We start from the raw sequence: 26,425 nt of genomic DNA on the forward strand, positions 1-26,425 counted from the left end.
CCCCGTGTCTCTTGGCGGCGCTCCAACCACTGTGCCCAGCTTTCAAATCGAATTAATTTGATATATTACCACTCGTGCTGAATAGCCTCGAATAATCCTTCTTTGAGGGGTATTCACAGAGGATTTTTCTAAGGATTGAATATGTAAATGCGGATTAAATCCGATTAGGGAAGTGTAGGGTGTTAATAATCAGATTTTGTACTTAAGATTCGAAATAAAAACGTGAATTTATAGTGATATATATTTAATCTTTAAGGTTGCTGTCGTTGTGATGGTACAGATAAATACTGTATATGTTGCTCTTCTGACACTTATCATATAAAATTGTAAAGTTATTTAAAACATTAATATGACAATACAAAACCATTGAAAAACAGGTTAATGAGAGTTCAGGGAGAGCTCGACTGGAAGTGGTTATTCCTTTACATATGTACCTTGAATCCTATGTAAGTGTATTTTAAACCATACCACGGGTGGGATTTGAACCCGCGGTCAGAGAGTCTCAAAACTCTCTGACTCAAGACTCTCTGACCGCGGGTTCAAATCCCGCCGGTGGTATTGTTTGTTTGCAATCGTGTCATTACGATTTCGTGGGTTAAGTGTATTTTACATAGTGGATTTTATCATACTCCTGAGGGAGCGGTGAAGACGTGCAGGGATCATACACTGCCTGGGAGAGTGGGGAATAATCAGGTTTGATCCAAGGAAAACGGGGTGGCTTCAGTTCCTTGGATGAAAAACTCATCGCCAGTATTAAGGCACCTTATTTTGAGAAACGTAGTAAGTGGTGTGAGAGATTGTGATATTATTGTTTATTTCAACCTCAGCGACACTGATGAAACTTGTCCTTTCAGTGTAGTGCCTTGATGCCAGTGAACGGTTCTTGATCCAGGGGACTGGAGCTACCCTCGCCTTCCTCGGGTCACACCTAAGTACCTCCCATACTCTAGGAGTTGTATGGACAACTACAGGTTTAGCGTTCCATTGTTAAAATTTCGCTTGCGAGATTGAATTAATGAAGTGGGAGCCGAAATGTTCAGTTGCATTAGGCATAGTCACAGAGAGAACATACAACTAGAATTATAAACTCAAGCTAATATTGCTAATTTGTAATATACATAGTTATTGATCATGAAGTGGCCGGGTAGTCGACACCCGCTAGGCCAGGAATCTGGTTCATGGACACAAGTATTCCTACAACACCTTATTGTTATTATAATAGTCATGAGAAAGCGCTAAGCCCGTAGGGATCATGCAGCGCCCGGAGACCGGGAGGTAAATAAGCTTGATGCAAATAAGAGGGTAGGTTCAATTCCTTTATTAAGAGCCCCTTGCCAGCATCAAGCCCCCCTTGAAGGGAGGCCAGCATCAAGCCCCCCTTGAAGGGAGGCCAGCATCAAGCCCCCCTTGAAGGGAGGCCAGCATCAAGCCCCCCTTGAAGGGAGGCCAGCATCAAGCCCACCCTTGGAGGCCAGCATCAAGCCCCCCTTGAAGGGAGGCCAGCATCAAGCCCCCCTTGAAGGGAGGCCAGCATCAAGCCCCCCTTGAAGGTAGGCCAGCATCAAGCCCCCCCTTGAAGGGAGGCCAGCATCAAGCCCCCCTTGAAGGTAGGCCAGCATCAAGCCCCCCCTTGAAGGTAGGCCAGCATCAGATAAGTCGTTCCTTTTCGTCTCGCTTGGAAGACAGTCTTATCAGTGTGCGTTATTTGTCTCTCCGCCGCCCCTCCTCCCCATTATCCTGCCATAAAGGCGCCCCTGCCGTATAATTTTTTTATGGCTGCCTTCCCATACACATTTTCCCAGAAGTAATTCTTCTGCGTCTGTCTCGGTGCCTGGTAAAAAAGAATTCGTAATTTTTATGAAAGAAAACTTAAAGACTACTAGAACGAGAAATGATAAATGGTAGAATCTTGTTTCATATTTTTATTTTTCAAGCATCATCGGTATTACTCCAAGTTTAAGTCGACCCTAAATGCTTCGCATAATACTGTTAACCTTTTCAAGAGTTACGAAATAAGTAGCCTATATAGATCAAGTATTAGAGTAATAATTGTGAATAAAACTTGCAAAGGACCAGCTTTTGCATATTAAGTCAACAGATTCAAATAATTTATCATGTTTACCCATGTTAATGTACCTTATTGGAAAATAATATAATAATAATTATTTGTTTTTAACACGGAGTAAAGATGACCCGACAAAGAGGAAAGCACTTTCACTGTCATTCATTCAGTCACTGCCTTGCCAGCATCCTTCTGACAGTTATGCCCAGATGACCCTTCAAACAGCAATATTCCCATTCACTGCTTTCAGAGTGCAGAATGTGCTCCTACCTCCAGGACTCGAATCCAACTAACTTGTTATCCTGAATCACTTCATAGATGCTATTCAGCTTACTCTCCCACAGTACGTTAATCATAAGAACCACCTGCCTCCTTTCTAAGTCACAGACAAGCCTGTTGGATATTCATGCCCTCTACCTGGAGATAATTCCGGGGATCAACGCCCCCGCGGCATGGTCCACGACCAGGCCTCCCGGTGGATCAGAACCTGATCAACCAGGCTGTTACTGCTGGCCGCAAGCAGTCCAACGTACGAACCACAGCCCGGCTGATCCGGCACTGACTGTAGGTACCTGTCCTCTCAGGGAAGGTTCCTTGATGTTGGTGAGGGGCTCTTGATTTAGGGAATTGGATCTGTGCTCGTTCCCCGAATTAAGCCTGAATGCCTTCCATATCTCCCCCAGGCGCTGTATAATCCTACGGGTTTAGCGCTTCCCCTTGATTATAATAATAATAAAAATTTAGGTACCTGTCCAGCTCTCTCTTGAACCCAGCCAGGGGTTTATTGGAATTCCCCTAATGCTTGATGGGAGGCTGTTGAACAGTCTTGGGCCCCGGACACTTATGGTGTTTTCTCTTAGTGTACCAATGGCGCCCCTACTTTTAGTTGGGGGCATTTTGCATCGCCTGCCTAGCACTTCCTCCGTCCAACCTTTCCTAGGACAACCCTTACCCATATTCACCCCCCCCCCCCCCCCCCCCCGATTTACGCACTCTCCAAGTCATCCTGTTTTTCTCTATCTCAAAATATCCTAAACACCTCCTTCTCAGCCGTCTGAATACTTTTGGCACCCCCCCCCCTCGCCTCGTCTTCAAACATTGCCCTCAAACACACCTCCATTACCTCCAGCCTCCTTCCTGCAACGTACACTGACACATTCCTCCTTTTGCCTCCATGGATAAAATTATTTGTCTTCAACTTTTTCCTTTCGTTAATTCGTGTAAATAAAGATTATATCCTAGTCTTATATGACCGTTTGCCTGACATGTTATTCGTTCATGACATACATTTTTGCACATGACAAAAAGGACATAATATAATGAACTTACATGCATAACGTTTGGACTCCAGGTATCTAATAAAGAGCAAATGATGATACACACCTGCAATAATGATGATTTAGACTCTTGCCAGTAATATGAATCTGAAGTGGGCATTGGCTGTAGGAGTCATATGACATGAGAAATGGGAGGTAATCAGGTGTGACAGGGTTGGATACGACGTAAGGTGTCAGTGGCCGTATAAAGCCGCCAACAAGAAGCATCAGGCGTGATCTAAAAAAAAAAAAAGTGGAAGAGGAAGGTCTTCAGTGCCGGTATTGGTGGAGTAAGGTCTCCCTCTACCCCTGTGCTGTGCCTCGAGCACCAGTGATGAATTTGCCTTGTTTTTTTCCCCTGGGACATTTGTCGTCATCAGCCCTCTGGGTAATTGGTCGGGGTGCTGAGTATCTGCTCCCTCTAGGCTTAAGGAAGTTCTGTAGTTGCTGAGTCAGGCAGTGATAATGATAATGACTTCAAATTAAGATTCAGATATACATAATTTTATGGGAAGCCCATAGTATGCACATTGCACACATTTCGAGGGTGGGAGGTGTGGGCAGATAGCTCTGTCATGGTTTATTCAGGAAAGGAAGTCCATCTGGCCTACTTGGAAACGTTGTTCCTGTTTCTTTTAGAGGGAACTTTGTTTTCTTTTCAGTTCCAGCCCAGATTTGGTCAGTATATTTTTTCCCGGGCTCGACAGAGGCGGGGCTCAATGAAGTGTAATAGTAAGCTCTGGTGGCCCTGGAAACAACAAGAGTGGAAGAGAGAAGAAACGAGGTTCCAGCAAGACCCAGTAATGGAGGAACCATCTTCGGGAACTAATAATTACTACCTGGAAGATGAAAAGGATTAAGTAGAAGAAGGAATTACAGGAATCAAGACCCAACTACTGCGATACTGTCTGCTAATGACCGTCTCTTCAATATTTCCTGAAGACACCAACAAAAACACATTGCTCAAGACGCATTTTATGACCATTACTATTCACCCTGGGTCCTTAACAAGAAATTGCTCGTCATCCAATTATGATAATGATCTATAACCTATAAAAAAACAGTATAAATACAACGGTATATCTAAAATGGAGAGGAAGACAATATTTTAGATAAGGCTTCTCTGTAGTTGTCTGAATGAGATCCATTTTCTATTTCGTTTATGTTGATGTTATGGTTATTGGAGGGTTTTCTTCCTAGATTATTTAATTTTTTTTATTGTATGTATTGTATTATGTTTACTTTAATTGCATTATGCTGTAATATGTTTCGATGACAATGTTACCTGGAGTTTACCTGGAGAGAGTTCCGGGGGTCAACGCCCCCGCGGCCCGGTCTGTGACCAGGCCTCCTTAGGTCAGTGTCCCAGGATGCGACCCACACCAGTCGACTAACACCCAGGTACCCATTTTACTGATGGGGAACACAGACAACAGGTGGAAGTTAGGGGAGTGTCGAGGATAATCTACTTTAGTTAGACAATAATTACAATTTACAATTTTGAAACAAGATGCATTATTGTAGTTAAATTATTTTAGCTAATACTACGGAAATCTGAATGCTTTATTTGCAGGGTCAATGCACAGAAAGATATGTACCTATGTATATATAATATAGCTACATGTGTTATAGCTGTATAGCCCTTGTGACTTAGCGCTTTTTTTTATTATAATAATAATAATACATGTGTTATATGTAGCAATATAACAGTAATGCTCAATACCTTCAGTTATATTACCATGACAAGACAATTGCCACTAGGTTCCAAATTAAATAATTATTGTTTTATATTATATTCGTGCAAAAGCACTGAACTCATAAGGGTCAACTGTGGAAAGAATAGTAATCGGGTTAGATCCGAGGAAGGGGAGGATAGCTCGATTCCTTGGATCGAGAGCACTTTGGCTGCATTAAGGCACACTCCCCTTGAATGGAGAACCCCCTCCCTCTCCTGTCTCTCATACAGTATACATGTATATATGCAAAACAACCACAGGGGAGTTGAATGATAGCTCTAGGCTTTTCGTTTGGCAATCAACACATCAGGAGCTTGCAATGTTGCAGAAAAAAGGAGTAATTCCAAGCAAATACGTTCAGTGAAACATGTTTTATATATATATATATATATATATATATATATATATATATATATATATATATATATATATATATATATATATATATTTATTAACATATGGGCCGTCTCCCACCAAGGAAGGGTGGCCCGAAAAAGAAAACTTTCATCATCATTCACTCCATCACTGTCTTGCCAGAGGTGCACTTACACTACAGTTATAAAACTGTAACATTAACACCCCTCCTTCAGAGTGCAGACGCTGTACGTATTTCCCATCTCCAGGACTCAAGTCCGGCCTGCCAGTTTCCCTGAATCCCTTCATAAATGTTACCTTGCTCACACTCCAACAGCACGTCAAGTCCTAAAAACCATTTGTCTCCATTCCCTCCTATTTAACACGCACACGTATGCCTGCCTTGGTGGGAAGCAGCCAATGTGTTAATAAAAAACATACATACATGCATATACAGTGGACCCCCGGTTAACGATATTTTTTCACTCCAGAAGTATGTTCAGGTGCCAGTACTGACCGAATTTGTTCCCATAAGAAATATTGTGAAGTAGATTAGTCCATTTCAGACCCCCAAACATACACGTACAAATGCACTTACATAAATACACTTACATAATTGGTCACATTCGGAGGTAATCGTTATGCAGGGGTCCACTGTATATATACACACACACACATTATATATATATATATATATACACATGTATGTATGTATGTTGTGCCGAATAGATAAAATTGGTTAATTAGCAAGAATTCATTTAACCCTTAAACGGTCCAAACAGATCGACGTTCAAATTCGTAGTGCTACAAAAGTAGATCTACTTTTTTTTACATATTTTCAAATATAACAAAAAAAAATGTAGATAAAAGTGTTTTTTTACACGTTTTCAAATGTAAAACAAAAAAGAAGATCTACATTTTTTTACATGCTTTCAGATGTTGAAAAAACGTATATATACTTTTGGACCATTTAAGGTTTAAAATTAAGTCCTTTTTAAAATTTTCTCTTATGCATTTAAAGATATATTTTTTCATTTATGTTAATGTAAAAGTTAATAATTTTGTACTAAAAGAATCGTAGAAAACTTACTTAGTCTTATTATAACAAGCACAGTTTAATTTAGCCTAATCCAACTAAATATATTTTAGATAAGTTTACAGTACCTCCTGCCTCTCTCATATGCCAACAAGAGCCTTCAATGGGAAAACTGATTTAAATGCTCATTTATCCATTAAAATTAGTGCTTTATATTTATTTCTCATTGTTTTCTGTATGTAAAACTATAGTATTTATTCTTTAAAAAATGAATTTTTTGTGAATATTTTTGGGTGGAATGGATTAATTGGATTTACATTATTTATTATGGGAAATATTGCTTCGACTTTAGGCCTAGCTCCTGAAATGGATTATGGCCAAAACTCGGGGTTCCACTGTACGTATATGCAGTAGGACCCCCATATCCATGGGGCATAAGTTCTAATATCTACCTCAGATACCTGAAACCATGGACAGTAGTGAACCCTATATTTAAGTAATTTTTCATTTACGTACTGTACATACATACTTATGATAAAATTGATAAATTATGAACAATAAGTCTAGAATTAACACTTTTTCACTGATGGGAAGCACTTCATGCCTTCTCTTAGGCTTTGAAGAACTATAATCATCACTACTTTTGCACTTTGGTGCCATTATTAAGCAAAATTATTTTTGGGCCAGGGTAACAGAAGCAGTGGAAACCGGACCTGCGGATACAGCAATCCTACTGTATACACATACATACATATGAGAGCTTATATGCAGCCTTGATAGATGAAAGGTTTTAGTTTTGCCAAGTTAATCTAATAATTTTGCCCTGAAAGACCCAAATAGTTTTAGCACTATGTAAATATAATAATAATAATAAGTAGCTAAATATTCCTACTTATGTTTCAGTGCATGCACAAAACTACGAGGATGGCTATCAATATGACGACTCTGAAAATCCTAAAGAGTATGTGGAGGACAGCTATGACCCAGATAGTACTCCAGTCTTCAAGGCCAATTCCCAACATTTCTCTGTGGAGGTTGGAGGAGACATCACCTTCCCGTGTGATGTAGAGAACCTAGGTCAGTATGCTTATATCCTTAAAAACCTCCTATTATTATTATTATTATTATTATTATTATTATTATTATTATTATTATTATTATTATTATTATTATTATTATTATTACTTGTATTTTTTACTAATTGTATTTTTTATTATGGTTATTATTGTTAGTATAGTATGTATTGTAATTGTTTTATTTAATTCACAAAAAACACTAAACCCGTAATTATTATATAATCATAACGAAGCTCTAAACCCTTAAGGGTCATGCATAATGACTAAACCCATGAGGGTAATAACATACTTTTGGAACTGAAAATAATCAGGTTTCATCCAAGGAATAGGAAGATATACTGTACATGTAAATATATATATATTGGCAGTTTGGAGTGTCTGTCTAAACTGTCATATCTGGGCACCTCTGCAAAGACAGTGACTATATATGAGTGATTGTGAAAGTGTTGAATGATAATGAAAGTTTTTTCTTTCTTTTTGGATTCTTCTTTCTTTTGGATCACCCTGCCTTGGTGAGAAACGGCTGTGTTAAATAAATATATGTGTGTGTGTATGCCGCGTATTGGTCATCCTCGAAAAGGTTGGAGGGAGGGGGTAAAGGAGGTTTTGTGGGCGAGGGGCTTGGACTTCCAGCAAGCTTGCATGAGCGTGTTAGATAGGAGTAAATGGAGACGAATGGTATTTGGGACCTGATGAGCTGTTGGAGTGTAAGCAGGGTGATATTTAGTGAAGGGATTCAGGGAAAATGGTTATATTTATATAGCTGGACTTGAGTCCTGGAAATGGGAAGTACTATGCCTGCACTTTAAAGGAGGGGTTTGGGATATTGGCAGTTTGACGGGATATGTTGTGTATCTTTATGCCCAGCGGTGAGAGTAGCGACTTTCATTGTTGAGGTCCAGGTAATAAACCCTGGACATTACTATAAAAAAAATTTTATAGGTAGTAGGTTGGTAGACAGCAACCACCCAGGGGGGTACTACCGTCCTGCCAAGTGAGTGTGAAACTTTTGTTTTTCTTTTTTGGGCCACCCTGCTTTGGTGGGATAAGGCCAGTGCATTGAAAGAAGAAAGACTGTGTTTCCTTTATTTTTAGGATCACCCTACAGTAACAAAATGGTACTTAGTGTGGTGGAGTGACGAAAATTAGAAAATTCTTCTTTTTATTAAAATATGAAAAGTATGCAGTTACTTATAAGTAGGAGGTTGGTAGACAGCAACCACCCAGGGAGGTACTACCGTCCTGCCAGGTGACTGTAAAATGAAAGCCTGTAATTGTTTTGAATGATGGTAGGATTGCTGGTGTCTTTTGTCTGTCTCATAAATATGCAAGATTACAGGTACGTCTTGCTGCTTCTACTTACACTTAGGTCGCAAACTCCCTTCCTGTAGGCTTTTTCACCCTGAAATGTGTACCTCTTCAGTACAGGAAAGACTGTGCTATAACTTAAATTGCCAGGCATACCATCTAAAGGGGACAAAAAGATACAAAACATCCAGGCCATGGGAAAACCTGGGTAGCCACAGCCACTCAAGAGGGAGAGGTTTTTTAGTGCCAGGAAGGAAAAAAAACTGGCAGGAAATGGCAGAAATCGTACACCAAATCCAGTCATTCCTGGAGTGGAACCACAGTCGATGGCCTCCACTCCAAACCAACACATACAGATACTAATGCCGGAAAAAAAATCCCCCCCCAGTACCAACAATACCACCAGTCCGATAACATTCTTCTTTGCAAATATACAGGGTCTAAAGCCAGCAACAAACAACAAAATACCTTTCATCCGTGGACTGCTTGCAGAGGCAAAGGCAATGTTCGCGGCTTTCACTGAGACCCACATAAAGGATCACTTGGACAACGAAATATGGATCCCAGGTTACAACCTATACAGATGTGACAGAGTGAACAAGCAAAAGGGGGGGGGTTGGCCTGTACATTGCAGAGTCACTTGTTTGCACAGAACTGCTTAATGCCTCAAATGACGTAGTGGAAGTTTTAGCAGTAAAGGTCGAGAAGAAAAACCTAGTCATTGTGGTAGTCTACAAGCCTCCGGATGCAACATCCCAGCAATTCCAGGAACAGCTGTTAAAAATTGACCACTGTCTGGAAAATCTTCCAGCTCCTGCACCCAACATCTTGCTCCTGGGGGATTTCAACTTAAGGCACCTAAAATGGAGGAATATAGCAAATAATATTGTTGCAGAAATAACACCAGGAGGCAGCTCTGATGAAAACTCACACTCACACGAGCTTTTAAATCTCTGCACAAAATTCAATTTAAACCAGCAAATAATAGAGCCTACTAGACTGGAGAACACACTAGACCTCATCTTCACTAACAATGATGATCTGATAAGAAATGTCACCATATCAAAAACAATATACTCAGATCACCACATAATTGAGGTTCAGACATGTATGAGTGGAGCCCCAGACCGACAAAATGAGACTAGTCACGAGGGAGCATTCACCAAATTCAACTTCAATAACAAAAACATAAAGTGGGACCAAGTAAACCAAGTCCTAACCGATATAAGCTGGGAAGATATACTAAGCAACACAGACCCAAACTTATGCCTAGAACAGATTAACTCGGTGGCACTCGATGTATGCACAAGGCTTATTCCTCTAAGAAAAAGGAGGAGTAGATGTAAAATAGAAAGAGACAGGCGCTCCCTTTACAGGCGACGGAAAAGAATAACAGAGCGGCTAAAAGAGGTCAATATATCTGAAATGCGCAGGGAGACACTGGTCAGAGAAATAGCAAGCATCGAACTTAAGCTAAAAGAATCCTTTAGGAGTCAGGAATCGCGGGAAGAACTAAAAGCTATAAATGAAATCGAAAGAAACCCAAAGTATTTCTTCTCCTATGCCAAATCAAAATCGAGAACAACGTCCAGTATTGGGCCCCTACTTAAACAAGATGGGTCCTACACAGATGACAGCAAGGAAATGAGTGAGCTACTCAAGTCCCAATATGACTCAGTTTTTAGCAAGCCGCTAACCAGACTGAGAGTCGAAGATCAAAATGAATTTTTTATGAGAGCCACAAAATTTGATTAACACAAGCCTATCCGATGTTATCCTGACGCCAAATGACTTCGAACAGGCGATAAATGACATACCCATGCACTCTGCCCCAGGGCCAGACTCATGGAACTCTGTGTTCATCAAGAACTGCAAGAAGCCCCTATCACGAGCCTTTTCCATCCTATGGAGAGGGAGCATGGACATGGGGGTCGTCCCTCAGTTACTAAAAACAACAGACATAGCCCCACTCCACAAAGGGGGCAGTAAAGCAACAGCAAAGAACTACAGACCAATAGCACTAACATCCCATATCATAAAAATCTTTGAAAGGGTCCTAAGAAGCAAGATCACCAACCATCTAGAAACCCATCAGTTACACAACCCAGGGCAACATGGGTTTAGAACAGGTCGCTCCTGTCTGTCTCAACTACTGGATCACTACGACAAGGTCCTAAATGCACTAGAAGACAAAAAGAATGCAGATGTAATATATACAGACTTTGCAAAAGCCTTCGACAAGTGTGACCATGGCGTAATAGCGCACAAAATGCGCGCTAAAGGAATAACAGGAAAAGTCGGTCGATGGATCTATAATTTCCTCACTAACAGAACACAGAGAGTAGTCGTCAACAGAGTAAAGTCCGAGGCAGCTACGGTGAAAAGCTCTGTTCCACATGGCACAGTACTAGCTCCCATCTTGTTCCTCATCCTCATATCCGACATAGACAAGGATGTCAGCCACAGCACCGTGTCTTCCTTTGCGGATGACACCCGAATCTGCATTACAGTGTCTTCCATTGCAGACACTGCAAGGCTCCAGGCGGACATCAACCAAATCTTTCAGTGGGCTGCAGAAAACAATATGAAGTTCAACGATGAGAAATTTCAATTACTCAGATATGGTAAACATGAGGAAATTAAATCTTCATCAGAGTACAAAACAAATTCTGGCCACAAAATAGAGCGAAACACCAACGTCAAAGACCTGGGAGTGATTATGTCGGAGGATCTCACCTTCAAGGACCATAACATTGTATCAATAGCATCTGCTAGAAAAATGACAGGATGGATAATGAGAACCTTCAAAACTAGGGAGGCCAAGCCCATGATGACACTCTTCAGGTCACTTGTTCTATCTAGGCTGGAATATTGCTGCACTCTAACAGCACCTTTCAAGGCAGGTGAAATTGCCGACCTAGAAAATGTACAGAGAACTTTCACGGCGCGCATAACGGAGATAAAACACCTCAATTACTGGGAGCGCTTGAGGTTTCTAAACCTGTATTCCCTGGAACGCAGGAGGGAGAGATACATGATTATATACACCTGGAAAATCCTAGAGGGACTAGTACCGAACTTGCACATGAAAATCACTCACTACGAAAGCAAAAGACTTGGCAGACGATGCACCATCCCCCCAATGAAAAGCAGGGGTGTCACTAGCACGTTAAGAGACCATACAATAAGTGTCAGGGGCCCGAGACTGTTCAACTGCCTCCCAGCACACATAAGGGGGATTACCAACAGACCCCTGGCAGTCTTCAAGCTGACACTGGACAAGCACCTAAAGTCAGTTCCTGATCAGCCGGGCTGTGGCTCGTACGTTGGTTTGCGTGCAGCCAGCAGCAACAGCCTGGTTGATCAGGCGCTGATCCACCAGGAGGCCTGGTCACAGACCGGGCCGCGGGGGCGTTGACCCCCGAAACTCTCTCCAGGTAAACTCCAGGTAAACACTACACATACATGTACATGTTTATTTATACACACTCATCTGAGTTTTCTTTGATTTTATCTTAATAGTTCTTGGTCTTATTACTTTTCCTTTTATATCCATGGGGAAGTGGAATAAGAATCTTTCCTCCGTAAGCCATGCATGTTGTAAAAGTCAGCTAAAATGCCGGAACAATGGGCTAGTGACCCCTTTTCCTGTAATAATTACTAAAAAGAATAAGAAGAAGAAAATTGTCAGAGTGGGAAGTCTGAATGTGCGTGGATGTTGTGCAAATGTTAAGAAAGAGATGATTGTGGATGTTATGAATGAGAAGAAGCTGGATGTCCTGGCTTTAAGTGAAACAAAGCTGAAGGGGGTAGGAGAGTTTCAGTAGAGAGGAGTAAATGGGATTAGGTCAGGGGTTTCAAATAGAGTTAGAGCTAAAGAAGGAGTAGCAATAATGTTGAAGGATAAGTTATGGCAGGAAAAGAGGGACTACAAATGTATTAATTCAAGGATTATGTGAAATAAAATAAAGGTTGGATGTGAAAAGTGGGTTATAGTAAGCATATATGCAGCTGGAGAAGAGAAAAGTGTAGAGGAGAGAGAGAGATTTTGGGAAATGTTGAGTGAATGCGTGGGGAGTTTTGAACCAAGTGTGAGAGTAATGGTGGTTGGGGATTTCAATGCTAAAGTGGGCAAAAATGTTGTAGATGGAGTAGTAGGTAATTTTGGGGTGCCAGGGGTAAATGAAAATGGGGAGCCTTTAATTGAGCTATGTGTAGAAAGAGGTTTGGTAATAAGTAATACATATTTTATGAAGAAGAGGATAAATAAATATACAAGGTATGATATAGCACGTAATGAAAGTAGTTTGTTAGATTATGTATTGGTGGATAAAAGGTTGATGGGTAGGCTCCAGGATGTACACTATTATAGAGGGGCAACTGATATATCGGATCATTATTTAGTTGTAGCTACAGTTAGAGTAAGAGGTAGGTGGGAAAAGAGGAAAATGGCAACAACAAGCAAGAAGGAGGTGAAAGTGTATAAACTAAGGGAGGAGGAAGTTTGGGTGAGATATAAGCAATTATTGGCAGAAAGGTGGGCTGGTGCAAGTATGAGTAGTGGGGGGGGGGGTTGAAGAGGGTTGGAATAGTTTTAAAAATGCAGTATTAGAATGTGGGGCAGACGTTTGTGGCTATAGGAGGGTGGGTTAAGGAGGAAAGAGGAGTGATTGGTGGAATGATGAAGTAAAGGGTGTGATAAAAGAGAGAAAGTTAGTTTGAGAGGTTTTTACAAAGCAGAAGTGTTATAAGAAGAGTAGAGTATATAGAGAGTAAAAGAAAGGTGAAGAAAGTGGTGAGAGAGTGCAAAAGGAGAGCAGATGATAGAGTGGGAGAGGCACTGTCAAGGAATTTTAATGAAAATAAGAAAAATTTTTGGAGTGGGTTAAACAAGTTAAGAAAGCCTAGAGAACAAATGGATTTGTCAGTTAAAAACAGAGTAGGGGAGTTAGTAGATGGGGAGATGGAGGTTTTGGGTAGATGGCGAGAATATTTTGAGGAACTTTTAAATGTCGACGAAGAAAGGGAAGCAGTAATTTCATGCACTGGCCAGGGAGGTATACCATCTTTTAGGAGTGAAAAAGAACAGGATGTGAGTGTGGGGGAGGTGCGTGACGAATTACGTAGAATGAAAGGGGGTAAAGCAGCTGGAACTGATGGGATCATGACAGAAATGTTAAAAGCAGGGGGGGATATAATGTTGGAGTGGTTGGTATTTTTGTTTAATAAATGTGCTTTCTCTACTTTCTTGATGTGCTTGACCAGGTGTGGCAGGTGTGTGTGTGTGTGTGTGTGTGTGTGTGTACTCACCTATTTGTAGTTGCAGGAGTGAGTTTGCAGTCCCTGGCCCTGCCTCTTCATTGGTCACTACTAGGTCTGCTCTCACCCTTCTCTAAGAGCTTTGTCATACCTCTTAAACTATGTATGGATCCTGCCTCCACTGCATCACTCTCCAGATTGTTCCACTTCCTGACAACTCTTAATGCTGAAGAAATACTTCCTAACATCCCTGTGACTCATCTGAGTTGTGACTTTTTGTTGCTGTGTCCCATCTCTGAAACATTGTCCCTGTCCACCTTGTCAGCTTTTCTCAGTATTTTATACATTGTTATCATGTCTCTCCCCCCCCCCCCATCACTCCTTTTCTCCAGTATCGCCAGGTTGAGTTCCCTTAACCTCTCCTCGTAGAACTTGTGTGTGTGTATGCAATACGTATACGTATATGTATACATATATGAATTGCATTCTTCTTTCAACAAATCCACTGAAGCAGGGTGGCCCAGAAAGAAAAACAAAAGTTTCTTTTTTAAATTTAGTAATGTATACAAGAGAAGGGGTTACTAGCCCCTAACCCCTGTTCCACTTTCCCATGGAGATAAGATGAGATAAACAAGAACAAGAACTAAGAAAATAGAAGAAAACCCAGAGGAGTGTGTATGTACATATGCTTGTAAATGCATGTATAATGTGACTGAAGTGCAAGTAGAAGTAGCAAGACATACCTGAAATCTTGCATGTTTATAAGACAGAAAAAAGACACCAGCAACCCTACCATCATGTAAAACAATTACAGGTTTTTGTTTTTACACTCACTTGGCAGGACTATAGTACCTCCCTGGACAGCTGCTGTCTATCATCCTACTATCTAGATGAATGTATTATATTATACTACAGTATATGCAGCAGGCATTTATGATTGTGCTAGATAGGAGTGAATGGAGATGAATGGTTTTTTGGGACCTGATGAGCTGTTGGAGTGTGAGAAGGCTAATATTTTGTGAAGGGATTCAGGGAAACTAGTTAGCCAGACTTGAGTCCTGGAAGTGGGAATTACAGTGCCTGCACTTTAAAGGAGAGGTTTTTCTGATATTGGTTGTTTGGAGTGACATCTAAACTGTTGTATCATCTAAACTGTCATACAGTAATTATGTGTGAATGATGGTGAGAGTGTTTCTTTCTTTTTTGGGTTACCCTGCCTCATTGGGAGATGGCCGATGTGTGGAAAAAAAAATATATGGGTGGCCAGAAAAAAAAAAATTCACCATCATTCACACTATTACTGTCTTGCCAAAGGTATACAGATATGACAGTTCAAATGTCCCATAAAACAGTAAATACCCCAAACCCCTTCTTTAGAGTGCAGGCACTCTAAAGAAGGGGTTTGGGACTCAAGTCTGACTCACCGATTTCCCTGAATCCCTTTACAGTATATTACCCTGCTTACGCTCCAGCAGCTCGTCAGGTACCAAAACCATTTGTCTCCACTGACTCCTGTTTAATATGCTCACACATTTCTGCTGTATGTCCAAGCAGGAATACCTTTAAAGAGTTTCGACAGTTTAACTACTCTCAGACCCTTGCACACAAAACCTCCTTTATTGAGGTTAGTCAGTGTCTTGTTTGTGAGAAATGAGAGAGAAGTGCTGAACTCTGCCTTCCAGTCTGACTGCCAGTTCCCCAGTCCTCTCTTAGCTCCTTTTCTTGAGCTTATAAAGGCCAGTTTACCCTTCCCTGGCTTTCCATTGTCTCTTAGCTGGAGACTTCAACATCAACCTTGGCTTACTAGATGATCAGCCTGTAACTGATTTCATCAACAATATGAACAACACACTTCTCATACCAACAATAACTAAACCAACCAGGCTCACTGAGACAAGTGCAACCATAATAGACCACATATGGACCAATATACTAGCCCCCCTTAAATCAGGGATAATCACAGATAGCACTACAGACCACTACCCTACCTTCCTCCTGACAAACATTAGTAAACCACCACTTGAATACAACAAAGTCTCATTTAGACTCTATGACGAGGCCTCAATAAGGAAGTTCACAGCTGACCTAGAGACTGTTGACTGGCCTACAGAATTCTCCAAGGCCAATGGTATTGATGACTGGACAGACATTTTTCTTAACAAATTACTTAGACTATACAACAAACATTGTCCTATAAAAACGAAACAGATCACAAACAAACGGCTTGGTTGCCCATGGCTAACCAGCACCATTCTGAAATCCATTGACAAGAAACACCAATATGAAAAACAATATAGTCGGCCTAGGAAAGGTTGGAGGGAGGGGGTAAAGGAGGTTTTGTGGGCGAGGGGCTTGGACTTCCAGCAGGCATGTGTGAGCGTGTTTGATAGGAGTGAATGGAGACAAATGGTTTTTAATACTTGACGTGCTGTTGGAGTGTGAGCAAAGTAACATTTATGAAGGGGTTCAGGGAAACCGTTTGGCCGGGCTTGAGTCCTGGAGATGGGAAGTACAGTGCCTGCACTCTGAAGGAGGGGTGTTAATGTTGCAGTTTAAAAACTGTAGTGTAAAGCACCCTTCTGGCAAGACAGTGATGGAGTGAATGATGGTGAAAGTTTTTCTTTTTCGGGCCACCCTGCCTTGGTGGGAATCGGCCAGTGTGATAATAAAAAAAAAAAAAAAAAAAAAAATTCTTAAACACTATTCATCAGTTCTCACCAAAATAATAAAGAAAGCCAAACAACTATACTACTCCAGTAGATTCACAGACACTAGAGGAGATATAAAAAAGACCTGGAAAACACTCTCTCAGATTCTAGGGACCCACAAACTGAAAAAAACCAAGAATATTGTCCTAACTAAACCTAATGAAACACCACTACATCCCACTGACACAGCTAACAAGATAAACGACTTCTTCTCAACCATAGGATCTAATCTCGCCAATAAAATCCCACATACCAATGCCCATGCCGGGGACTACGTAGATGGGAATTTCCCAAATTCCTTCTATCTTGCACCAACTGAGCCCTCGGAAGTCACCGAGATTATAAAGTCACTTAAAAATAACTCAGGGAATCTGTCTCATGTCCCACCATTACTGTACAAGCGAGCGGCCCATGTCCTTTCGCATGCTATTTCATTACTTTTTAACAAGTCACTAGAAACTAGCACCTTCCCGAAACTACTCAAGATGGCAAGGGTTACACCAATACATAAAGGTGGTGACCCTACAGACTTAAACAACTATAGGCCAATATCAAACTTACCATTGCTATCCAAAATCTTTGAGAAACTCGTGCACAGGAGACTATATTCATTTATAACAGCACAAAACATACTCAACCCCTGCCAATTTGGATTCAGGAAAAATAAAAGCACTAATGATGCAATCATAAAAATGCTAGATCTGCTTTACACAGCATTGGAAAATAAGGAATATCCACTAGGAATTTTTATTGACCTAAGAAAAGCTTTTGACACAGTAGACCACGACATCCTACTCCACAAACTTGACCATTACGGTATAAGAGGCCATGCGCTTGCTTATTTCAAATCTTACCTTACTAATAGGTATCAGTATGTCACCATTAAAGACACAGCATCAACAACACGGCCACTTGATACTGAAGTTCCGCAGGGAAGTGTCCTTGGTCCCCAGCTCTTCCTCATATACATCAATGATCTTCCATACGTATCCCAACACCTGAAACCCATTCTCTTTGCTGACGACACGACTTATGTCATCTCTCACCCTAATCTTGCCACACTCAACACCATTGTTAACGAGGAGCTGATCAAAATATCGACTTGGATGACAGCCAATAAACTTACGCTTAACACTGACAAAACCTACTATATTATGTTTGGTAGCAGAGCAGGAGATGCACAAATTAACATTAAGATCGACAACACTCTAATTACCAGACATAATGAGGGCAAATTCCTAGGCCTATACCTTGACAAAAACCTGAATTTCAGCAACCATATCCAACACATAACCAAAAAAGTATCCAAAGCGGTTGGGATCCTCTCCAAGATACGATACTACGTGCCGCAAAATGCCCTTCTCACACTATACCACTCACTTATTTATCCATACCTCACCTATGCTATTTGTGCTTGGGGATCAACTGCAGCAACACACCTAAAGTCAATAATAACCCAACAAAAAGCTGCAGTAAGAATAATCACTAAATCCCATCCCTGGCAACACCCCCCCCCCCCCACTCTTCATAGATCTAAACTTACTCCCTGTTCAGTACATGCACACTTACTACTGTGCAATCTACATCTACAGGACCTTAAACTCCAATATCAACCTTGACCTAAAATGCTTTCTTGATAGTTGTGACAGAACCCACAGGCATAACACCAGACACAAACATCTCTACGACATTCCCCGTGTCTGACTAAACCTTTACAAAAATTCAATGTATGTCAAAGGCCCTAAAATATGGAACACCCTACCTGAGAACTCTAGAACTGCAGACACATTCATCACCTTCAAAACTACCATTAGAAAACATCTTATCTCCCTGATACACCCCATCAACTAACTACACGAATACCACCTGGTGGTTCACACTTACACTCACTCACCCATTTGACCATAAACAGAAATATTAATCTCAATCTTAAAATAATGAATCCTATGATACTCCAATACTGAAACTATGTACTGTGCCAAAACAAAAGCATTCACATTGCTAAACTCACAAACTAGTATTTGGTCACTTAGCCATAATACCAACTTACCTCATAATTTGTAATATTTTAAAATAAAGAATTAAACTAAGTCTGCCCGAAATGCCTAGCCATGCTAGGCGTTCTAGTGGTACACTCTGTAATCATTATTTAACTACATGTAAACCACACAATAACCAAATTCTGTAAATTCAACATTGTAATCCTTATAGAGAATAAACTTTGAATTTGAATTGAATGTGCTCACTCGTATAGATGAGAATTTCTTCCTCAAGTGGAAAGCCAGGGATTGACACCCAGTCTCAATAACTCACAGTGGTATGTAACTTTTATACATACCCTGTTTAAACTATTTTTAATATTTTCAGATTTATTTAAGTTTGGTCATACAGTATCCTTGTACTGAAATTTTCTTTCATGCTACAGGAGGCCATGTGGTTATGTTCAAGCACATTCTGCTCAATGGTGAACACCAGTTACTGTTTGTTGGAAGCATTCCTGTAAGTTTTGTATTGCCATACTTCTAGTTATATGATATCATAGCCTCTAGTATGGACTGTAATTCTTCATTACATGTCATATGCAACCTCTCTTGGCTTGTACCTAGATAAATATTATCTCTCAATGTATATTCCTTAATTCCACCTAGATATGCAGTGTGATATATCGTTAGAATGCTTTACAAGACTACATAGTAAATGCTAAAACCACTGGAAACTTAAAAAAGAATTGTGATAGACAGATACCTGGAAAGACCAGTGTGAAAATTACTACTACTTGGATAAGTGGAGTTATCTTGCATTAAATAATCCTAAATATACCTTTAGCTTTGTTGAGAAAAATACATTTATCCTAACACTGAGAAGCTAGTAACAGTACTAGCGAATACAGATAACATTTTGCAATTATGTTCTTATTTTTAAACATTAGAACTTCTGTTAATCACAGTGACTTGTCTAAAACTTTCATTAGGCCTTTAAATTTTATTATAGAAAAATGTTGAATTATAGTACAAAGAATTTATTTATCAATATCTGTGATATTTTTCATAAAATATACACTCAGAGTAATATTTGTGTTACAGTTGAAACCTGCAGCAAAGTTTACTAGGAATGAAAATTCCTTTATTTTGAGTGGTGTTACCAGAAGAAATGCTGGCAAGTATGTTTGCCGCATCGAGACATCCCCAGCCATCGAGTTGATGCATACACTTGATGTTCAATTTCCAGCAATGGTGAGTTACCTAATAGCTGTTACCTATGGTATATGAAGCATAATTAATGATCACTAGAAAAAGCAGAGCCTGGTATAAGAGTTTACCAAACATGTGCAGTGCTGTATATTATACTGTATGGTACTGTACTTAAAAAGCTCATGGTAGTCTAGCAACTTGAACATACAGCTTCTGTACCATATACGGGTATCTCACTTTATGCAGTGGCTTTGTTACGTGTCAGTGGTGCGTAAGCAACCCTGATGAACATGTAAAACAGGGATATATTTCATGACTTTGCAACTTATACATTTTGTGATCAGTGTTTGCTAAAAAAAATATGAACATATGGCACATGTACCAGACAGTTGTACCAAGCAATCGGAGTACCTATGCAAAAAAAGAAATTAATTGGGTCAAAAAAATTGAGAAGTTAAAATCCAAAATTCAATACATAATAGTTCTTATACAATAAAGATGGTACAATACCCTTGGGGAAAAATCCCTACTCTTACCATAAATGAAATTAATTTGATCCTACAACAACTGAGGAAAATTAAACCCAAAATTACATCATAATTCATCCTTTTATGCTCTCTTCTCCCTCCACCAACTTAACCAGCCTATCTTAGTCTAGGTTGAATGCCCACATTTTATGAACCTATGAAGGACACCAAATTTAATACTGTAAATTACCCAGTAAATGCTGAACTGGACACTACAAGCATAGCTCTTCTTCTTTAGCTACAGATAGGTAATTACTGTTTGTATTTTTTAAGGTAAAACGTGTAAGTGACGAGATACAACGTGTGGTCCAAGGATCAAGTGTGACCTTGGAGTGTGTCTCAGAAGGTAACCCACCTGCTGCCATTAGCTGGAGCCGTCAACAAGGACACTTACCTTCTGGAGCACAGTCTGAAGAGGTATAAAAAAATTACAATTTTTTTTTTCCTATTATTGTGTGAGCATAATTTGCAAAATCTGATCAGGATTATTGACAAAATAATTTATGTATCTACAGAATAGTAGGACCCGCATATCTACAGGGGATATGTTCCCTTCTGCAGATACTGAAACCATGGATAGTAGCAAACCCTATACAGTAGACCGTTATATTACATGATAGTTACGTTCCTGAAAACACCATATTAGGTAAATCCGTGTTAGATAAACTGAAGAACTTATGGGAAAAATAGGGTTACATTCCAGGGAGCCCCAAAAAAGCCAAACAGCTTTTTTTTTAGGCCTCCAGATCTTACAAAAATAAAAGTGAATATCTAATTGTTGTTCACTGTTTTATACCTGGAGATATGTTGTTTATACCCTTAAGACTACAAATACAACAGAAATAATAGTATTTCTTACCCTAAATTGTGGGTGCTGGTGTTTGTCGATGATTGTGAAGAGAGTGGAGAGTTATGCTGTGGCTGAGGTGGATGGTAGAGGTTCTGGTACTGAAATCGATGGTTGTACTGAAGTGTGCATAAATTCTGTAATGAATTTTTGTTCTATTTTACCCCGGAGTACATTATACAGCTGACAGTAAGGCATCAGCTGCTCTAGACACTGTTTCAGAGCACTGCTAGATTTGTCAGGGTTCTCTATGGTAAAAAATCTAACTTAAGTCAGTCAGTCAAGTCAGTAAATTCAGTAAAGTCAGTCAGTTATTCATCACACAAACTCATATATTTACCTCATTCTTTTTAATTGTACAAAGTGTCACTTGATTAAGGCCATAGGCTATCTCTGGTCTAATATATCTATATTCTTTGTAACTCTAAGACTTAAATGCCTATACCTTTTCTTGCCACTTTCAGTAACACTTGTGTGCCTACTGGGTGCCATGATTGCTTGGCAGATACAAGATATGGCAATTAAAAGACCAAAACACAATTCACAAAAACAGCTAGCTCCTAAGGCAGTGGAACTGAACACATATTCACGAAGGCCGGGATGGTGGTGGTTGAAGTGTCGGTGGTGGCGGAAGTGTTGGGGGTGGCAGGGGATGATGATAGGTCTCCCCCGCTGACCCACAACAAGGCGGCAGCTTGAGCTGACGGTAAAGCATCAGCTGCTCTAGACACATTTCAGAATAAAGATACGAACTGTTGCATATGTGTCTTACTTATCAACTTGTTGGTATTATATACCATTATCATATTCACTGTTTCTAGATTTGTCAGGGTCCTCTTCGTTAAAAAAGTCAAAGTCAGTCAGTCAGTAAATCAGTCAAGTCAGTCAGTCAGTAAATCAGTCATTAAGTCAGTAAAGTCAGTCAAGTCAGTAAAGTAAGTTAGTCAAGTCAGTAAAGTAAGTTAGTCAAGTCAGTCAGTAAGTCAATCATTACACAAACTCATATATTTACCTCATTCTTTTTAATTGTACAAAGTGATGCTTCATTAAGGCCATAGGCTATCTCTTGTCTAATATCTCTATTTTCTTCATTAATTCTAAGACTTAAACACACATATACCTTTTCTGGCCACTTTCAGCAACACTTGTATACCTACTGGGTGCTATGATTGCTTGGCAGATACAAGATGTGGCAGTTAAAAGATCAAAACAATTCACAAACAAAGCTGGCTCCTAAGACAGTGGAACTGAACACATATTCACAAAGGCTGGGATGGGGGTGGCAGGGGGATAGTGGTAGCTCTCCCTTGCTGACCCACAACAAGGCGGCAGCTTGAGCTAGGGAAATTTTTTCCTCGCCCACAAATGGAACCATATTAGGTTAATTTTACGAAGTGTTGTGTAAAATTGTGTCGCAGTTCTTCAATTGTAGTGCAATAACCAAAACTTGGCAAATAAGTCCATGTAATATAACAGTCTACTATATATAAGTCCTATACAAGCCTATTATAAAGTTTAGTTGATAAATTAATTATCACTTTTTTATTGATGGGAAGTACTTCGCTGCTTCTCTTAGGCTTTGAAGAACTGCCAGCTTTGGGGACATTATTATGCAAAATTAAGAGGTATTTTTGGGCGACAGTAAACCGTGGATACCGAATCAGTGGATACTATGGTTCTACTGCATATCTCATATGAATTTACCTGCACATATAACCCTCACATAGGAGACTGAAACTTTTGATGACATTTCAATCTGACTTGGACCATTAACTAGTCACATCTAGTTCATGGTGAAAGTCAGACCGAAACGTCATCATAGGTTTCAGTCTCCTATGTACGAGTTGTTTGTGTATTGCTCCAATTACTGTATTATGCCTTTTTATTCTTGATGAATTCATGTGCTATATATGTAATTCTCTAAACATAATTGTCCATATTTAACATGACAGTAGTAAATAGCTGTAACATCTTGTGAAATCTTGAATAAGTGCTGAAAAATGGCACATTGAATAGTTGCCACTTAATTCTGTATAATATTCCTTACTGTACAGTATGTTGCAGGTCGGAAGGTCCCTTAATTTGTGATGTTTTGCACTTCTGGCATCATTTAATCAATAGATTAAATGGTGTTGAACAAAATTCTTCCTCCATAAGCTATGCATGTCATAAGAGACAACTAAAATACCAGGAGCAAGGGGGGTAGCAACCCCTTCTCCTGTATACAATACTAAATTTATAAAGAGAAACTTTTTGTTTTTCTTTTTTGGGCCACTCTGCTTTGGTGGGATACGGTCAGTGCATTGAAAGAAGAAAGACTGTGTTTCCTTTATTTTTAGGATCACCCTACAGTAACAAAATGGTACTTAGTGTGGTGGAGTGACGAAAATTAGAAAATTCTTCTTTTTATTAAAATATGAAAAGTATGCAGTTACTTATAAGTAGGAGGTTGGTAGACAGCAACCACCCAGGGAGGTACTACCGTCCTGCCAGGTGACTGTAAAATGAAAGCCTGTAATTGTTTTACATGATGGTAGGTTTGCTGGTGTCTTCTTTCTGTCTCATAAACATGCAAGATTTCAGGAACATCTTGCTACTTCTACTTACACTTAGGTCACACTACACATACATGTACATGTTTATGTATACACACTCATCTGAGTTTTCTTTGATTTTAACTTTATAGATCTTGTTCTTATTGCTTTTCCTTTCATATCTGTGGGGAAGTGGAATAAGAATCTTTCCTTCGTAAGCCATGCGTGTTGTAAAAGTCAACTAAAATGCCGAGAACAATGGGCTAGTAACTCCTTTTCCCGTATAGCCTACTAAAAAGAAAAAGAAAACCGTTAAAGTGGGATGTTCAAATGTGCATGGATGTTGTGCAAATGATAAGAAAGAGATTGTGGATGTTATGAATGGGAAGAAGCTGGATGTCCTAGCTTTAAGTGAAACAACGATGGAGGAGGTAGGATAGTTTCAGTGGGGAGAAATAAATGGGATTAGGTCAGGAGTTTCAAATAGAGTTAGAGCTAAAGAAGGAGTAGCAATAATGTATAGGAGCCGTTGAACCAAGTGAGAGAGTAATTGTGGTAGGGGATCTGAATGCTAAAGTAGGAGAAACTTTTAGAGAGGGTGTGGTAGGTAAGTTTGGGGTGCCAGGTGTAAATGATAATGGGAGCCCTTTGATTGAACTTTGTATAGAAAGGGGTTTAGTTATAGGTAATACATATTTTAAGAAAAAGAGGATAAATAAGTATACAAGATATGATGTAGGGCGAAATGACAGTAGTTTGTTGGATTATGTATTGGTAGATAAAAGACTGTTGAGTAGACTTCAGGATGCACATGTTTATAGAGGGGCCACAGATATATCAGATCACTTTCTAGTTGTAGCTACACTGAGAGTAAAAGGTAGATGGGATACAAGGAGAATAGAAGCATCATCGAAGAGAGAGGTGAAGGTTTATAAACTAAAAGAGGAGGCAGTTAGGGTAAGATATAAACAGCTATTGGAGGATAGATGGGCTAATGAGAGCATAGGCAATGGGGTTGAAGAGGTATGGGGTAGGTTTAAAAATGTAGTGTTAGAGTGTTCAGCAGAAGTTTGTGGTTACAGGAAAGTGGGTGCGGGAGGGAAGAGAAGTGATTGGTGGAATGATGATGTAAAGAGAGTAGTAAGGGAGAAAAAGTTAGCATATGAGAAGTTTTTACAAAGTAGAAGTGATGCAAGGAGGGAAGAGTACATGGAGAAAAAGAGAGAGGTTAAGAGAGTGGTGAAGCAATGTAAAAAGTGAGCAAATGAGAGAGTGGGTGAGATGTTATCAACAAATTTTGTTGAAAATAAGAAAAAGTTTTGGAGTGAGATTAACAAGTTAAGGAAGCCTAGAGAACAAATGGATTTATCAGTTAAAAATAGGAGAGGAGAGTTATTAAATGGAGAGTTAGAGGTATTGGGAAGATGGAGGGAATATTTTGAGGAATTGTTAAATGTTGATGAAGATAGGGAAGCTGTGATTTCGTGTATAGGGCAAGGAGGAATAACATCTTGTAGGAGTGAGGAAGAGCCAGTTGTGAGTGTGGGGGAAGTTCGTGAGGCAGTAGGTAAAATGAAAGGGGGTAATGCAGCTGGGATTGATGGGATAAAGATAGAAATGTTAAAAGCAGGTGGGGATATAGTTTTGGAGTGGTTGGTGCAATTATTTAATAAATGTATGGAAGAGGGTAAGGTACCTAGGGATTGGCAGAGAGCATGCATAGTTCCTTTGTATAAAGGCAAAGGGGACAAAAGAGAGTGCAAAAATTTTAGGGGGATAAGTCTGTTGAGTATGCCTGGTAAAGTGTATGGTAGAGTTATTATTGAAAGAATTAAGAGTAAGACGGAGAATAGGATAGCAGATGAACAAGGAGGCTTTAGGAAAGGTAGGGGGTGTGTGGACCAGGTGTTTACAGTGAAACATATAAGTGAACAGTATTTAGATAAGGCTAAAGAGGTCTTTGTGGCATTTATAGATTTGGAAAAGGCGTATGACAGGGTGGATAGGGGGGCAATGTGGCAGATGTTGCAGGTGTATGGTGTAGGAGGTAGGTTACTGAAAGCAGTGAAGAGTTTTTACGAGGATAGTGAGGCTCAAGTTAGAATATGTAAGAAAGAGGGAAATTATTTCCCAGTAAAAGTAGGCCTTAGACAAGGATGTGTGATGTCACCGTGGTTGTTTAATATATTTATAGATGGGGTTGTAAGAGAAGTAAGTGCGAGGGAATGATGTCACGAAAAACCAAGGCAAACAGAAATCAAATCTATGCCAATTCTGTGCATTAGGTATCTGCAGGCCTGGAATATCTAGAAAAACAGATGGGAAATGCAACTTTGACCACCTCAGAAAATGCCGTGCCCGTATGACAACAGGAAAATGCAACCTTCCTTCCTGTAAGCTTTTCCACCCTGAAATGTGTCACTCTTCAGTTCAGGAAAGGCAGTGCTATAACTTATATTGTCAGGCACACC

At 39.9% G+C, this 26,425-nt stretch overlaps 1 protein-coding gene across 2 annotated transcripts in view; it reads left to right on the top strand.

The window, feature by feature from the left end:
• The window catches only part of LOC128689358 (protein amalgam-like), a 98,028-nt gene that overhangs the window by 17,794 nt on the left and 53,809 nt on the right, over positions 1-26,425 (top strand). For both annotated transcript variants that reach the window (XM_070083452.1, XM_070083456.1), the window contains exons 3-6: positions 7,408-7,581; positions 19,281-19,354; positions 19,939-20,088; positions 20,847-20,990. In XM_070083452.1, coding sequence (XP_069939553.1) covers positions 7,408-7,581; positions 19,281-19,354; positions 19,939-20,088; positions 20,847-20,990 — 542 coding nt within the window. The remainder of the gene's footprint in view (positions 1-7,407; positions 7,582-19,280; positions 19,355-19,938; positions 20,089-20,846; positions 20,991-26,425) is intronic.

The sequence above is a fragment of the Cherax quadricarinatus genome, chromosome 1 (genome assembly GCF_038502225.1).
Source record: "Cherax quadricarinatus isolate ZL_2023a chromosome 1, ASM3850222v1, whole genome shotgun sequence".
Classification (NCBI taxonomy): Eukaryota; Metazoa; Arthropoda; class Malacostraca; order Decapoda; family Parastacidae; genus Cherax; species Cherax quadricarinatus.